Source organism: Martes martes (assembly GCF_963455335.1).
Source record: "Martes martes genome assembly, chromosome: 1".
Classification (NCBI taxonomy): domain Eukaryota; kingdom Metazoa; phylum Chordata; class Mammalia; order Carnivora; family Mustelidae; genus Martes; species Martes martes.
In genome coordinates, this window is record NC_137888.1 from 55,490,774 (window position 1) to 55,509,413 (window position 18,640).

At 38.9% G+C, this 18,640-nt stretch overlaps 1 protein-coding gene across 1 annotated transcript in view; it reads right to left on the reverse strand.

Annotated features, from left to right (window-relative positions):
- Window positions 1-18,640, reverse strand: part of MORC1 (MORC family CW-type zinc finger 1) — a gene marked incomplete at both ends in the record, with an annotated part of 175,129 nt that overhangs the window by 63,396 nt on the left and 93,093 nt on the right. The window contains 3 exons of the mRNA XM_080799256.1: window positions 3,871-4,009; window positions 8,793-8,898; window positions 11,755-11,883. Of these exons, the coding sequence (XP_080655382.1) occupies window positions 3,871-4,009; window positions 8,793-8,898; window positions 11,755-11,883 (374 nt within the window). The remainder of the gene's footprint in view (window positions 1-3,870; window positions 4,010-8,792; window positions 8,899-11,754; window positions 11,884-18,640) is intronic.

The window sequence follows — 18,640 nt, forward strand, 5'->3', positions numbered from 1 at the left end:
CATCCCTTTGGAAAAGAGAACAAGTGGCATGGGCCGTTTTGGAAGCACAATTTATAGAGAGGGTGTTGGGTTGCCGACACAGTTTATCAATTACATCTTGAATTTGAGCTCTCCTGTTAGGTTACTGAACTTCAGTATTTTCCTTAACAAATAGGTTTTGCAATATATTGGTTTGTTGCCTTTGTAAATGTTCTTAGGCCCTTTCTGTGTGTGTTTATCCTTATAAGACTAAGCAGATCCTTGGTGAAATTAGACAAAAAGGAAACAAATTCCAACTGCACCATTTAAAAATGTGTGATCGATTCAAGTTATTTAACGTCTTTGAACTTTACTTTCCTCTTTTGCTATAATTAATGTAACTGTTCTGTTGCAGCGATTTCATAAAATACCATCTGTGGAAATGACAGCTTTGGACCTCGCTACCTCATTTACTCCTGGGAAGGAGAGGACCCGATCTAACCACTGATCTCAGTGGTTACCTCTCTCACCAGAACAGCTTCCTGACTCACTGCAAGCACTATCTAACCAGGGAATCAGGTAGGCGCTGCTTCTAAGAGTTAGTCACTCGACACAGCAGGTGGGCGTGTGAGGAGTGGAAAAGAGGCTATAGCTGCCAACTTCACATATTACCACCATAATACTATCTCTGCTACCATTATTCGTTCACTCCTGCTTGTCCGTAACACAAAGCCCAGAGCCACAGAATCTAAGATCCAGAAAGTTCTTTGATGAACCTAGTCAACTTTTCATTTTTCCAGATCAGGATGCTTTCAGCCATGAAAGATGAAATAAGAGAAAGTAAGAAATGGGATATGCAGACTTAGGTCATTTTTATATTTGTTTCCCAGTCTAGTCAATGGATAAGTAAGCAGGCACTGGTAGAGGGAGGCAGGGAGAGAGAACAAGAGGGGGCAGACCATAATTCCATGGCAAGCACCTTATTATTTCCGGAATATGGGAGAATGGGCACCACCCGCAGACATAGTGAATCATGGTCACATGCTAGCCAGCTCCTGATTTTCTAGTGGTACCTACTCCACACTTGAATCATGTCTGCATTGTACCTGAAGGGCACTAATGCCCTATTTTCCTGCCTTTCCCAGCCCTGTCTGTGTTGTATTCTGACAGAACTTCTTTTAAAAGGCAGTCAGGAAAAAAAGCAAATTCACAATGAATATTGGATGGTTTTGAGTCTTGTTTCTGGCATCAGGCAGTGATCACCAAAATACAGTTTTTGAATATTTTCATGGGTTATTTTTGTGAAAGGGGAATTGAGGTCACCTTCCAGAGGTCATCTATTCAACAATTACCATATTTTATAACGAGTTACACGGTCTTTAAAAGAGAGACATGTCACATAGATGCTAAGTCTATTTTTTAAAATACATAAGTTTAGCATATAATTTAAAGGATTGGCTTCCTGAAGGAACAAGTCAGTACTGATCTCCAACTCTTCTTGTATAATGTTTTTCTCACTTAGAATGCCTGCCCTGTCATTTCCCCTAATTCTCTGGAATAGACTTCAAGATACAAGCTAAGTGCCACTTCTTCTGTGAACCCTTTTTTGAATAAAGCTGCCCTCACTCACTTCATGTCCTAAACTTCTCTAGTGGTTTCAGTTGTGATCAGACAGATACTGAACTAGTATCGTGTTGTGGTGGTTGCTAATTTTCAAATAGCTATTTGGCTTGGTCCAGGAAAGGAGTGTTTATTATGTGAGTGCGTGTTCTGTATATTGGCCCAACAACTACTGAATACCTACTGCTTGCCAGGCACTGTGTTAGGCAACAGATTTACAGTGAACAAGACCAAGACTATCTCTGCTTTCAAAGAGCTCACACTGTGGTATAAGAGTTACTCCATCTTCCCCACAATGCCTGGCAGGGGGGAGACCCAAAAGCAAGTATGTGATCAATGACCTCCTTAAAGTTAACTGGTTGGCCATGGTTGGTGAACTCTAAACAAAGTTTTCCTTGAGGACCACAGAATTAGGGTCAGTTAAGGGCAGTGCTGAAAGGGAGTTAAAGATGCTAGGATCACCTACCTTCATGAAAAGGGGCAAGGGAGGAGGGGGAGGATTCCTTGGTTCTTTAAACTGATGGGAGCAAGTCTCTAGGCAGGGACTGCTAACCTTCTTTGTTTACACATCAAACAGACTGAATCTATAAACCTGTCTTATGAAATTCTTATGAAAAACTCAACTACCAAGAAAGAATAAGCAGAATGGATGGCCCAAATAGGTTACCCCAAGAACTACCCTCAAAATCTCTACCTTAGTAAGGAATAAAACATCCAATTCTAAACAAACAAAAAGATAATCAAGACTTTTGTGACTGGCACTATTCAAGACTTTGTGATTGGCACATCCAAGGGTCAGCTCTGACCTCCACGGGAAAGAAAAAAGCATTCAGAGACTGCAATAAAGGCAGTGGCACTTCAGGAGACGCTGTGTGCCTTCACAAATCTACAGGGAGTGGCTAATAAGAATGAAGACATTCCATGTTGGAAAGATCGGACTTTACACCTGCTTGTCAATTAAAGAAACTGTGGGTTGAGATACCCTTACTTCTGACCTCTGTTATCAAACCCACGACTAGAATCTCTAAGAACTATAGACAGTTTCACCAATTTGGGGGGACGGGGAATGCTTCTGAGAATGTGTTTGCAAAGTGACTCTCAGTGTCTTCCCCAGAGACCCAGAGACTCCAGACTAAAAAGGAGGGTCAGATTTCCTTGGTTGTGACCCCAAGTGGTGGCTGACTTGCATGGCAGATGCCCAGCAAAGTGGGAGGGGCAAGAAGATGAAATGAGGTAGAGAAGAAAGTTGATCTTCTAAAAGCACGGGAATACAACTAATAATAATAAGGTAGTAAGCAGAGAATCTATTCTTTCTCCATAAGAGAATTTGCTATTCAAGTATTTTATTTCCTGACATTTACAGAGGAGTCAACACATTTGGACATATGCTGCTGACCTCCTCAAATTCTATTTGAGGAAGCTGACAGGCTATCCAATTTAAAAGTGCTGAATTTGGGTATTAAATCTATAAAGTAAACAGAGATCTAATTACTTCATTAGTTAAGAGATGAAAATAATATTTCTCCATACCACTTTTTCTTTCCCTTGAAATCACGGTTACTTATATTTATGGATAGTTACGTTTTATTTATTGAGTTTTCTTAACAATTAAGTGACACTGAATTTATATATAAATAGGCTAATTTTTTTAAAGATTTTATTTTTTTTTATTTATTTGACAGAGAGAGGGAGATCACAAGTAGGCAGAGAGGCAGGCAGAGAGAGAGGGGGAAGCAGGCTCCCTGCTGAGCAGAGCCTGATGCCGGGCTCGATCCCAGGACCCTGAGATCATGACCTGAGCTGAAGGCAGAGGCTTAACCCACTGAGCCACTCAGGTGCCCGTAGGCTAATATTTTTTAAAAGAACAACTCTTCACCTCAAAAATCCACCCTCATGGAAGAAGCCCAATGAAACAAAAAGAGCCTAGCCTTTGGAAACATACAGACTTATATCCCAGTCTTGACCATGTCATCCATATGAAGCTCTCTGTGCCTCTGCAGGCTGGAAATAAATCCCCCTGTTCCTCTCATGCACTGTTGTGTAGATGGGCTTAAATATGACAGGTAGTTTTTCATTTTTTTTTTTTTTTAACTCTCCTTCCTTCCTGAGCCCCTGGGGCACTTGTTCCTGTCTCTGGAGCAGTCCTTGGAGTCAAAATTAGAAGAATGTGACAAAAAAGGATGGAAAAAAGAAACTACACAATTTATAGGGGTAAAGCACATTAGTTGCTTCACACACATAAAACCAAGAGCTCTAGAGTTCTAGTAGATTCTGGAAAGAATAGCAGCTCACCTGTGGCTGTGCGTCTGCCAGTCGATTGTGATACCTTTGGACCACCTCTTGAAGTTGTTTCTCTTTCTCAGTTTTCGATGGTGACACGGAGCTCATGGTGCCCAGAGGGATGGAAGGTAGGCGTTCAGCCTGATGACAACTTCAGAATCAACAGGAGACAGCGTCAGGAGGAAATATAAAACTACGGTCTATACAAGATGTTTTACTTCTATAAACAGATTCTCTTTATGCCTTATATCCAAAATTTGAACACAAAGGAAGAGCAGTGTATATCGATGACTTGAGGTAATACAAGACATTAAATCGCCAGTTCACATGGAAAAGAGCTTAAGGGAAAACGTGGAGGGTGGTCTACTTCCAAGAATGGGAGAATATATTCATTCTTTTACAACTGCTTCATTTACCCTGAAAGATCATAAAATGAGGCCTTTTGCAAAAATGCTTTTAGATACTGAAGCTATCTCATTATTGCCATTTTTTGTTCCCCAAAAATGTCAGGTAGGGATCTATATGTCTCCTAAAGGACACCAAATAATTCTGCTTCTGGATCCACCATGAAGGCTGACTGTGAAGAGCAGGGACCCTTGGGATGGGTGTCGTGTTCAGTGACAGGCTTGCGGGTCACCGAGCCCCCCGGCAGCCCTTCATCGTGGAGTAGCCCCAGGATCGGGCTGCAGCAGTCACACATCCTTCCCTCCCCTGCTGCAGCAGCCACTGCGCTTCCCGGTCTCACTGCTATGCTGTATCAACACATGTACTATATAATCAAGCTGAACTGTATGTAGATGGACAGTAAGCAGACTGTGAATGAGAGCCTCCCTCCTTATAGTCACATAAAATACTAATAACTTTTGAAACATATGGCTCAAGAGGTTGCGGGTCCTGTTTTTCCCCTACTCTTGGTTCCATGGCTATGTTCTGGGAAGCTGAGTTAGCCAAACAAAAAATTGAGCTATTATGTTGTTTCCCCTCGTATCGAGGCTTATTAAGGATAAGAAGTTCAGCTCCCCTTGGGTGTGGCTCGATTCAGGGTAAGGCTGGGAATGTTCTAGAGTGGAGCAAAATGTCAGGGTCGATTCTAAGAGCCTACTTTACACAAGGGTTTTTCTATTATTGACCAGAACCCAAAGGAGGGGGCAAAGTTTGTATAAAATAAATGTGTTGTTAAGCTAGGACGGAGAGGAGGAGGTTGAGACTAGAAAGGGGGCCTTCTCCCTTCTGAACCAGCGCAGGAAAGCAAAGCAGATCAAACCCATGATTTCTGTTCTTCAAGGCTACAGGGTGTTTTTCCCTTCCCCCTAGCAAGAGAGGAGAGTGAGGAGCTACAATCATATTCAAGTACGACTGAAAAAACACTTAATTCCACCCACATATGGTATTGGTTGTTATTGTTACTTTAAAAAAAAGGGGGGGTAGAGAAACCAATCAGGGGGCATCAACTATAAATACAGCCACTTGCAGTATTGATTCGAAGACCCTGGGGTGGTAACTATATGGGTTTCTATTTCATTTGAGAAAATGAACATTAACTTAAAAACATTAACTTTTAATTCAGAGGAGAGAAACCTCAAGGATTTTAATCAAACACAACCCATTCAATGATCTTTAAAGATTTAACTTGCAGTATGACCCATGGATATTTTAAACATCGTTTTCAGGCTTTTTTGGTTCGAGTGAATGATAAGCATCACTTTTCCCCTGCTGGTGATCCCTATTTCCAAATGCAGATATAAACGCATAGCATGAATGTAATGGAAGTCTATGGGTACCTATTTCTCAGGTACTGTGATAAAAAATGTCTAACCTCCCTCTGTGTTTAAAGTGGAAAAGAAAAAGATGCTCTGGTGGTCCAAAGAAGAATGGCTTCATTTTACCCTGCCTGGGTGACCAGCTCGGAACACTACCATTTGTAAAATGGTGCATTTTGTCACCACAGAGCATGTGACTGGCATGAGGCTTCCTGAAATGTAAAAGGAGGCCTTCGGAATCTAAAAAACAAAACAAATGAATAAACAAATAAAAAGCAGAATCAGCCTTCTAAATACAGAGGTTGCCAGAAGGAAAGGGGTGGGAGGGTGGGTGAAAGGAGGGAAGGGGGACAGGTGACACAGGCTTCCAGCTATGGAATGAACAGGTCATGGGATAAAAGGCACAGCACTAGGAATACAGTGGGTGATACTGTAATAGCATTTGCATGGTGACAGATGGAGCTTCCCCGGCAGTGAGCACAGCCCGACATATACAGATGTTGAATCACTGTGTTGTACACCTGAAACTAATGTAACATTGTGTGTCAACTATAGTCCAATAAAAAAAATTTAGAGAGCAAGCCTTCAGAGAGTGGCTGTGATAAAGCACCAAGAGTACAGGTTTGCATCCAAAGGCTTGGCTTCAAGCCTCAGCTCTAGGGAGGCATCCTGGACAAGTCACTGGGCCTCTCCTGCCCTCACTGCTTCCTCCTCTGAGAAATGATGCAAGTTCATATGGTTATGGTAAAGAGGAAATGAGATGACATATGTAATTGCTACGTAAGAAAAAGCTGTTACTACGTTTCCTGCTAAGTTCTGGTTACGCAGACATGTTCATTTAAATGCTGTTCATTGGCATTAACCCTGCTGACAATTGGCAATTAACTGCTGACAATAACACTCTACTTTCTGTAAATACAGACAATGCCTTGTTTTTACCCCATTACTCAGGCCTTCCATTCACCGAATGTTACCTAATAACTATACTGTACTTCTCATCACTTTCATACACCGATTTTATGGGATTCTATCCAAATCAAATGGAATAAGGTTTTGCTATTTCAGGGCATGTTCTCAAAGTACACAGGGTCCTTCCTACCATACTGAACCAGAACCATTAATGTCCTCCAATAAAGGAAGTGTCAACTCTCAAGTAATTGCCCTCATAATCAGGAGCTTTTCTTTACACGGCCCCCAAATTGCTTGCTGTCACATTAAGCATATTTTTGGGTCCTAATCTTTTCAGCGGAAATGAAATACACATGGTCAAAATCATGTCATTATATTTCAAGAATCAAGGACTAAAATTATAAGACAACTCTGCATTTTAAGCTTTGAAGGACCATCAGTCTTCTGTTGATGTGGCTAAATTTCTCTTGCCTGTCGTCATCAGGGACACCATTTGGATGTATAAAAGAGCCAGAACTGATGCTTTGAAACTAATTTTGCAATGCTTTATGATGACATCATCACTTTTCACGGCAGAAGGTTGAGAATGTGCCGATTCACAGACAATGGTAAGCTGGAGGTAGGGAAAACCGTAGAGGATAGATACCAGTTCTGTGGGTCCAGGAATGCCCAAAACTGGGCTAAGAAGTCACAGGTACAGGTTAGATCTGTAGAGAGGGACCCAGAAGCTCCCAGTAACCAGGAACTTAGTAAATTTAGTAAACTGTCTTTTAAGGGGCTCAGCTGGACCCAGAGAAGACACAAAAGATACTATGATTATACCCCATTCTAAGTGATAGAAAGCCAAGTTAAAGAGAGGTTATATCACCTATCCAAGATCTCACAGCTAATGGAGCCAGAGGAGTCAAACACAGACAGTGTGGCCCCACCAGAGTCAGAACTCTAAACACTATCCTAATGCTGCAGGAAAAGTTCTTAGCTCATAGGGAGGGATCAATATGAGTAACTCTTCTTAATATTGAAACCGAGCCAACTCCTGGATCCTATGTGGGAGATACTTAAGTTTCAAGCCAGGGCTGGAACCCAGTTAGGAGTCAGAGACCTTGGCCAGTAGCCTCATGAACAGGTTTCTTAGCCTCCATCAGGCTTCAATTTTCACTTCTCTAAAATGAAGGAGTGAGGCTAGATCAGTAATTTATAATCATGGCTCCCTGGAGCTCTAAGCTTTTTGCAGAGAGTACAGAACAGAAATGAGAAGTGGAGTCTCAGGCCCTCAGATTCCCAGCTTCCAGTTTAATCAGGAAAGTTCTGCATTTATCTTACGTATTTGGGGTTTGAACAAATTTTATTTGAGGAAAACAGATTCTGCTGCAAACCAAAAAAATGAGACTAGAAAGCCCTTGGCCATAAGGAATCTAACAGAGCCCTTACCACCTCTGCTATTTTCCTTAGTCTCTAAATACAATAACTTGGGGACTCCAGGTAGCAAGGGTAGTAGCAGCAGTTTCTAAATGTTGGTGTGTGTGTGTGTGTGTGTGTGTGTGTGTGTGTGGGTGTGTGTTTTAATTTCCCCCCCCCCTTTTTTTTAGGGCTAGATAAAAATAACAAAACAGGAGTTATTACTCTAATGTCTGTATTAGCAATATTGATCCACTTATCCAGGCCAAAGAACTTAGAAAAAACTCCATGGAGAAGCAACATTTGATTCAGGGGTACCTTCATTAAAGGGGGATACTCATTCATTCCCTCCCCGAGGAAAATAACGTAAGTCTAAAGGGCCTATAATAACAGTGACATTCATCAATACTTAATTGGTCTTTTTCCTGTTTTAGCCTGAAGTTCTTCCTCCAAGAGCACAAAACAATGAAATCAATATGTGACTTAAATAGAAAAAGCACATGGTCTAACAGGTTAGTGCCCCTGGAGACACCCTCTGGATAAGGCTCCTTTACAATAAGGCCGTATGTTGTGTGGAAATGAACTAGAAGGCAGAACTCCAACAGTGTGTCATTGTCTCCTGCCAGTGGAAGCACAGAGCTGCACATCCCAAAGTTTGCAAATAGTTACATGCAGGTCTCCTTTATCTTGATGGAAAAGCACACTAACGAAGTATCTTTCCACAGGTGGCAAGGAGCTAGAAAGAGTTCACAGGGATGACTGCTATTAAGCTAAAATGTATCTATCGCTGACATTTTCCAGTTTCACACATATGCATTTGGGGAATTAAAGATGGATAGTGAATTTAAGAAAACTATCAAAAACTACCTGTTTTCCAAGCGGTTAGGATTATTGGCACAAATCCAGAGGTCAAAAAATTCTTTTTCCTGATAAGTAATAGAAGAAGGCAAGACTCTCCATTTAAGGCAAAGATCTGATAATGAAAACAAAATCACAGACAAGAAAGCAGTCATAAGGAACGTAGCAAGTAACATACTAGATTGCACATACTAAAAGTATGAAGTATCTTTTGATCCAGAGACAAGTGAATCCATGATCACATACCTTTATATCTGATGGCACAACTAGCCTGGGATTCTATAAGCTACCCCAAGACACCACCAATAAACTGTTGTTAATTATCATTGTCGTTGTTATTGCTTAAGTTCTTATCAATTGGTTCCTGCTCCTTTCAGCCAGAAGAATGTTGCTAATAGGTCCCCACCTCTTCTTGAACCACAGGAAGACGTCTAGGGACTCGACTCTTCAATTTTCTCTGACCTACGATCCCTCTGCTGCCAACACCACTTTCCATCTTCAACCACATGACTAACATAACCAGGAAAATCAAGCTCTCTGAACCATTTACACAATTCCTCACTCTGCACCTGTCTCCTGCTCTTACCCCAGCCTCCAGCCTCCAGTTTCTGATTTCTTTTGTCTGTTTTTTCCTGTCACTCCTTCTCTGCCTGTAGAACCAAGGCACTCCAGTCTCTCCAGGTTATTCTCAACTCTAACCCTGAATTCTATCCACATACACAGGTAATGGATCTTGGGTAAATGTTCTCTGTTCATCTAAGATCAAGGCAGTATCCACATTGGTTAAGAACACAGTGTTCAAGTCACAGTGGCTAAGAACTGGAATAGCTCTACCAGTTACTGCCTCTATGATCTTGAACAAAGTACTTGTCTATGCTTCAGTATCATCATCTGTAAAACGCGATTAATATTAGCACTTACCCAAAAGGATCATTGAGGATTAAATGACATAATAATGATAAAAGCCAACATTGCGAGGCATTATTCATGACAGTAAATTTTATGTGTCAGTTCGACTGGTCCATAGGGTACCCAGATATCTCGTCAAACATTATTCTGAGTGTGTCTGTGAGAGTGTTTTGGATGAGAACATTTGCACTGATAGACTGAGTAAAGATTATCTTCCCTAACATGGATGGGTCTCATCTAGTCAGTCGAAGGCCTGAATAGACACACAAAAAGGCTTACTGTCCTGTAAGTAAGGTTCCCATTCTGTCTTAAGCTGAGACATCCGTTTCTTTCCTGCCTTTAGACTCAAACTACGAGGTCAGCAATTCTTGAGTATCAAGCCTGTCAACATTCAGACTGGAACTGTATCACCAGGTCTCCCGATTCTCAGGCCTTCAGACTCAAACTGGAATAAAGCCAGTGGCTCTCCTGGGTCTCCAGCTTGCTGACTGCAGGTCTCGAGATCCTTCAGCCTCCTTAATCATGTGACCCAGTTCCCCAGAATTAATATCTATCTGTCTAACCATTCATCCATTCATCCTTTTTCTTCTTTTTCTCTGGAGAACCCTAATACACCATCCTAAGCACTTAGTAAACTTCATATCTGTTCATTCATTTTCTCACAAAGCTGTACGATGTAGCTACAAATACTAACCCCGTTTTGTAAATCTGAAAACTGAGGCTTATGGAATTCAAGGAATTTGCACAATTTCATACAGCTCGAGGATACTGGAAGTTGGATTCTGGCAGTACCCTGCACTCATCAAAAACACACAGTAACTTTTAGCCATTATTGTTATCAACCGAGAGGTTGTTGCATATTGTTGCAACATCAGTTTCCTTAATGATTCCTTCTAAGTGTGTGGCGTGTATGTTCCTCTGAAATCGCACAGCCATGCCTTTCTTCAGACATTTATAAATTTCTCCCCTGGATCCTGGATGATGCCAGTGGTCTCCTCACAGGTCTGACCTCAACCTTGGTGCTAGGCCTACCCCAAATCATCCTGGACTGAGCTGCCAGAGCTACCATACCACAAGTTACATATGACACTCAGGTCCTCTTTGGACCACCCCAGGGACAAGATGGGACAAGTGTTCCCTGGGCACAGCGTAAGTAACTACAGAATTTTGCACACTATTGTGCACTTTTTTGTTTGCCTGGCTGCCTTCCCCACTGGATGGCAGATTCCTTGCAGGTAGTAAAGAGCATCTTTAATTCTCTAACCCTTTATATAGTGGCTAGAAGATGGATGAGAGGCACATGAACCTAAGTGCTGAATGCCTCAGTAATGTTGTTCTCCTACTGAAAAACCCCCAAAGCCTCATCAAAGTAAAAAGTCCTTACTCTGGCATTCGAGGACCTCTAATAGGTTTACTCAACCTGAACAGTCTTATCTTTTATTATTCATTCATCATTCATTCGCTAGTCAATTACTAAGCACTATATATTTAACACAGTGCCAGGTATTAAAAATTTAAAAAATAACTGTTTCTATTATTCTATCACAAAAATTGTAGCTGAAGTGTACACTTGATATTAACACATACTCCCCACTATTTCACCTCTCAAAATTCTATCTTTGAGAGACACAGAGGAAGATGACGGCATAGGCGAAGGAGCACAGGCTCCCCTTATCCCACAGAGACCGCTAGATAACTGTCACATCACCCTAAATATCCCAGACATAGACCTGAAGACTGGCAGGACAAACTCCACAACTAAAGAGAGAGAAGGGGCCACATCGAAGAAGATACCTCTGTCATGAGGCTTGACCTCAACTTCTACCACCTCCCTTTTTTTGAAACCTCAACTAACTTTACACTTCTTGGACCTCATTTACCTTATTTTCATCTCTATTACAATTAGTTTCACGTGTTTCTGGACCTTTCCTAGGACCTTAATCTCCTTGAAAGCAAGACCCTGTCCCATTCACGTCCCTCTCACAACCCATTTTTAAGCACAATGACTTGCTATTGGGACCACACTAAATGTTTGCTGATTGGAATGGAATTCCAGACTCACCACACTGAATGATGAATGGGATGGCCATGGCTTGTCGTCTTTGATACTGAACAGAATCTAAAGATTTCTCCTTGTCCTTGTCATTCTGGTATCCAAATTCATTCCAAAACAATGTTAGATTTCTATTACCTAAAAAAAAAAAAAAGAAAAAAAATGGCAGGCAAAAAATAATGAAAGAAAATTAAATCAACAAGATTAGAATATAAGCAAAATTTGAATATAAGCTCATGTACATACAATATGATCTCAACTATGTAAAAACTACTACATATTTAAAAATAAGAAATAAAAATATTAATATTAGTTTTCTCCTGAGTATGGGTGAAATTTGTCTTCTGCTTTATATTTGCATTTTCCAAACTATATATAACATATTATGATTGTAATATTTGTATGACAAAATTAAACACAATAGCAGTTATAAAAATATATACATATTGCAATAAACTACATATACAGGTAAAACTTTTTTCTTAAATACTCCAAGAAGCGATGTACTGATTAAACTTAAAGGCCACCCTTCGGACTATTGATACAGATATTTATCATCTTACAGCCAGTTTCTTCACCATTATTTTATCTCTGGTCCCCTTCCATCTAGTGTTTTATACCCTACCCTTGCCCCAGATTCTATACTGCCTCCTTGCTTAGAAATAGCACTTGTCATGGAGGACCACTAGGAGCCCTTCTTAAGAGGCTGTGATCTTATCCTCTGATCCAGCAATAGCGCTGCTAAGACTCCTCCCTACAAACATACAAAACAAAGACTATATATAGCACAATACTGTTTGAATAACAAAAGAAAGAAAAAGGAAACTACATAAAAACCTAAAATAGGGGGCGCCTGGGTGGCTCAGTGGGTTAAGCCTCTGCCTTTGGCTCAGGTCATGATCTCAGGGTCCTGGGATTGAGTCCCGCATCAGGCTCTCTGCTCGGCAGGGAGCCTGCTTCTTCCTCTCTCTCTCCCTGCTTTCCTCTCTGCCTACTCGTGATCTCTCTCTGTCAAATAAATAAATAAAATCTTAAAAAAAAAAACAAAACCCTAAGATAGGAAACTGATAAATTCTATTTCTGAACAAGGGATACTAGGCAACCTTTAAAACAGGTAGTTAGAGCTAAATGCAAAGTCGTGTCAAGACCTCTTGGATAGAGTATTAATAACATTTTTTTAAAGATATGAAACAAACAGAAAGATATGAAACAGAATACCTAGCATAGTCAATTAATTTATAAAAAGCTTATACATATACAATTTTGATGGGTATGTCTTCCTATTCCTGAAAGGAAATAACAGAAAGTTTTAATAGTGGATGTCATTGGAGAGAGAGAAAAAAAACGAGGTGGGGGGGAAGGTGGGGGGGAAGACATTTTCACTTTTCATTTTTTTACCTTTTGAACACTTAGAATATTTTTACATATGCATGTATTACTTTAAAAACATTAAAAACAAATAATCCAAGTTTACCATTCTGTCCAATATGGTAACCACCACATGTGGCTGCTGAGTACTTGAAAAGTGGTGGATATAAAACATTTCACCAATGTGCAAAGTCAAACAGTAAGAATCTAACACATATACTTTGGAAATGAAGTATATGCAGTAGGACCAGCCTTACATCAACCTTAACATGACTGTATAATCCATGCAAACTACAAATAAAACCCTCATACCTTACAATTCCTGTTAAAATTTAGGTTCAGAATGCTTTGTGACATTCTGAAGGAACTCCGTCTTCAAAAGGACGTATGAAATCAGGCCAGGTTAAAAGCTGCCCCCACAAATTTTCAGCTCTCCTACCCTATCTCTTCACAAAACTCCTAGCAGCTCTCCCAACAAATTTCCCTTTGGACTCTGCTTCTTGGGATTCTCTCAACTTAAACTCCTGGCTTTCAGCTAATTTCTCAGCCTTTAGTCTTGGCCCAGCCCAGACTCTTACGTCTTCATTGCACACGAGAGCCTGAAATAGTCTTTGGTGTCTGGACAGGGCTTGTGAAACCTCATCCTCTGATTTCCACATGAACTACTCCATTCTTACTATGTCAAAGTAAAAGGTGCTACAGATTAGAGTCAGGTGGCTTGGACTGTTTTGTCTGCCACATGTTAGTTGTATAACAATGGGAAGCTACTGAATTTTCTTATAAAGTGTTTACAATAACTCGCCTTACAGGGTTATCATAAAGAACAAATATGAAGGTATATTAAAAACTATAGCACTCTGCAGAAATTTAAGTTGCTGCTGTATTATATTTATCCTTTCTTTAAATATTGCTTCCCCAAGGGTACTGTACCTTTTCAAAGGAGGAACTGTGCTTTATAACTTTGTATGCCCTCAATACAGAGCTCAGCATCCTACACCTAACAAGCCCTCAAAAAATGTTGCTGCTAATCTTGACAGACTACCTTATTAATGTGCTGTGTGGGTTAAAATGAAGGTGAAATCATGTCTCTCCATGAAACATTAACTAAACACAGTTAACACAATCCACCTAACTTCTAACACAAGTATCAACTGTGAACCCCAACATAAATACCTTAAGGGTGGTTAAATTACTAGGATGTTAGAAACACAAATACATAACTCTCACGGGTGGGATGATCCCTGCTCTGTGATCAAACCACACTCTAACTCTTACACATTACATTTTAGCTTACTATATGCCTCCTTTTCCCTCTAGATAGCGAAATCCTTGAAGAGAGTGGCTATGTTAGAATCTTGTTTCCAGAGGCTGACACACAGAGCTTAACGTTTACTTGTGAGACTAAACAATACTAAAGAATGACTAGCTATCGAAGCAGAAGAGAGGATATTCAGTAGCTCAAAATATCAAGAGATGGCCTGGTAGAAGATATTATACTATTAAAAGCAGATATCAGGACAAAGAAAACAACCAGAGTTGTTCACTGTGGGGGTCAGAAATGGCTTTTTCTAACTTTCAAGAGAAATTCAACTTTGTTTCTCCAGATAGAAACAACTCCAACATGCACAACTTACAACATGTTATTAAAACAAATTTCTAAGAACTGGACCCTGAAGACTAGGCAGATGCTTCACTAAGTGGATAAGTAAGCCAGAGGGATAGCAGCAGGAGCAAACATATCATGCCAGTTCTATTTTCTTTTATGTGTTACTCAGTCTGTAGACATGTATACAGATAACCTGAAAAAAGTCCTCCCATACAAGGGAAACTCCATCAGGTTATCAGTGGATTTTTCAGCAGAAACCTTGCAAATCAAAAGAGTGTGGAATGATATAATCAAAGTGCTTTGGAAAAAAACAAAAACAAAAACAAAAAAATGACAAGAACACCACCACCTGCCAACCCAGAATAATTTAGCCTGCAAATATGTCCTTCAGAAGTTAGGAAGACACAAAGAATTCCCTAAGCAAAAACTAAGGTTTTTCATTACCACTACCTTACAAGAAATGCTACAGGGAATTCTTTAAGCTGAAATGAAAGGATACTAATTAGTAACTTGAAAACATAAAAGTGTAAGATTCACTGGTAAAAGTAAGTATATCATCAGGTTCAGAATGGTGTAATACTATAACCGTGGTGTATAACTCATTTACCTGTAGTATAAAGGTTAAGACAAAAGTATTAAAAATAAGTATAGCTATAATAATTTCTTAGTGGATATATAATATTAAAACATGTGAATTGTGAAATAAAAAACGAAGAATGTTTGTGGGGAAAGAGAGTAACAATGTAGAGCTTTTTTATGAGATTGAAGTTAACCTGTCATAAACTTAAAATAGACTATTCTAACTAAAGCATGCTTTATGCAAGCCTCATAGTAACCACAAAGCAAAACCTAGGATAAACAAAGTAAGACAAAACAAATGATAAAGTAAAACAAAAGATAGAGACAGGATTCACAGCATTACACTATAGAAAATCATATTGCAAAGGAAGACAGCAAGAAAGGAAATAACAAAGGAACTAAAAAAAAGCAATTAAAACATTAAGATAGGGCACCTAGGTGTCTCAGTGGGTTAAGCCTCTGCCTTCGGCTCAGGTCATGATCTCAGGGTTCTGGGATCGAGTCCCGCATTGGGCTCTCTGCTCAGCAGGGAGCCCGCTTTCCCTCTCTCTCTGCCTGTCTCTCTGCCTACTTGTGATCTCTCTCTCTCTGTCAAATGAATAAATAAAATCTTTTAAAAAAAACCATTAAGATAGCAATAATAAGTCTTTATCTATCAATAATTATGTTAAATGTAAATGGATTAAATTCTCTAATCAAAAACATAAAGTGGCTGAATGGATTAAAAAAACAAGACCTAACTATATGCTGACTATAAGACACTCACTTCAGCTTTAAGGCTATACATAAACTCAAACTGAAGGAATGAAAAAGATATCCTATGCAAATAGAAACCGAAAGAGAGTAAGAGAGTAAGAATAGTTATACTGATATCAGACAAAATAACCCAAAAAGCAGAACAAGAGATAAAGGAAGTCATTTTATAATGGTAAAGGAGTCAATTCATCAGCAGGAAATAACAATTTTTTATATATATATATATATATATATACACACACATATATATATATATATACCCAAAATCAGAGTACCTAAATATATTAAACAAATCTTAACAAATCTTAACAAACCTGAAGGCAGAATGAGTGCAATAATAGTAGGATACTTCATTAACCCACTTTCAACAATGGATAGATTAATAACAGAGAAAAATTGTGAGGAAATACTATACGTGAATTGTACTTTAGAGCAAATGGACCTAAGAGACACACCCCCAAAGCAGCAGCATACACATTCTTCTCAAAACACATGGAACATTCTTCAGGACAGATCATGTTATACCACAAACAAGTCTTGACAAATTTCCAAATACTAAAATCCTTATCAAATATCTTTTCAGGCTATAATAGTATAAACTAGAAATTAATAATAGGAGAAAAGATGAAAAATTCAAAACAGGCAAAATTAAACAATATACTCTTAAATAACCAATGGGTCAAAGAGGAACTCAAAAGATAAATTTAAAAATATGTTGAATAAAAATATGTTAAATAAAAATAGAAACAGCATATCAAAATTTAACAGATGCAATAAAAGCAGTTCTAGGAGGAAAGTTCATAGTGATTAATACTGACATTAAGAAACAAGACAGATCTCTAATAAACAATCTAACTTTCTACCTCAAAGAGCTAGAAAAAGAACAAATGAAACCCAAAGTTAGAAGGAAGGAAATAGCAAATATCATCAGAAATAAATGAAAGAATAGAAAAATGGAAAAGATCAATACTAAAAACTGCTTTTTGAAAATATAAACAGAATTGACAAACCCTTAATTAAACTAGAAAAAGAGTGAAGACTCAAAATCAGAAACCAAAGAGGACACATTACAATTGATACCCCAGAAATATGAGAGATAAGAGACTACTATGAACAATGATATGCCAACAAATTGCATAATCTAGAAGAAATGGGTAATTTCCTAGAAACATACAGATGTCTAAGATTGAATTATGAAGAAATAGAAAATCTGAAAAACCTGTAACTCGTAAGAAGATATAATCAATAATCAGAAGTTTCCCAACAAAGAAAAGCTCAGGACCAGATGGTTTCACTGGTGAATTCAATCAAAAATTTAAATAACAATTAATGCCTATTCTTCTCAAACTCTTCCAAAAAATGGAAGAGGAGGGCACACTTCCAAACTCATTTTAGGAAGCCAGCATTATTCTAATTCCAAAACCAGATGAAGACACTACACAAAAGAAAAGCACAGGCTACTATCACCAATGCATACAGATGGAAAACTCCTCAAAATAATACACACAAATGATATTCAACAGCACAAAAAAAGGATCATATGTCATGATCAAGTGGGATTTATCCCCAGATGAAAGGATGGTTCAACATATACAAATCAATAAATGCAATGCACCACATTAATGGAAAGAAAGATTAAAAACATATGATCATCCCAACAGATATAGAAAGAACATATGAGGACAACTACATGCAAAACAATGAAATCTACACCATATACAAAAAATAACTCAAAATGAATTACCGACTTAAATGTAAAATCAAAACAAATAAAACTCCTGGAAGAAAACATTAGGGGCAGCTCTTGAACATCAGTCTGAGCGTTTTTTTTTGGGGGGGGGTGTCTCCTCCAGCAAAGGGAAAAAAAGCAAAAACTTAACAAAAGAGACTACATCTAACTAAACAGCTTTGCACAGCAAAGAAAACCATCAACAAAATGAAAAGGCAACATACTGAATGGTAGAAGATATCTTCAAATGACAGTCGATAAGGGGCTAATATAAAAAATATCCCACAAAAGACCTCAAAAAGCCAAAGCAATCTTGAAAAGAAAACAAAGCTGGAGGCATCACAATTCCAGACTTCAAGCTACATTACAAAGCTGTAGCCATCGAGACTACAGTGTAGTACTGACACAAAAAAAGACACACAGATCAATGGAACAAAGCAGAAAACCCAGAAATGGATGCATACTATATGGTCAACTAATCTTCAACAAAGCAGGAAAGAATATCCAATGGAAAAGAGACAGTCTCTTCAACAAATGAGTGTTGGGAAAACTGGACAGCAACATGCAGAAGAATGAAACTGGACCATTTTCTTACACCATACACAAAAACAAATTCAAAATGGTTGAAAGACCTCAATGTGAGACAGGAAACAATCAAAATCCTAGAGGAGACACAGGCAGCAAGCTCTTTGACATTGTCCATAGCAACTTCTTACTAGATGCATTACCAGAGGCAAGAAAAACAAACAAATAAAAAAAAAAAAAACAAATGTGAACTTACTGGGACTTCAAGATAAAAAGCTTCTGCACAGTGAAGGAGACAATCAGTAAAACTATAAGAAAGCTTACAGAATGGG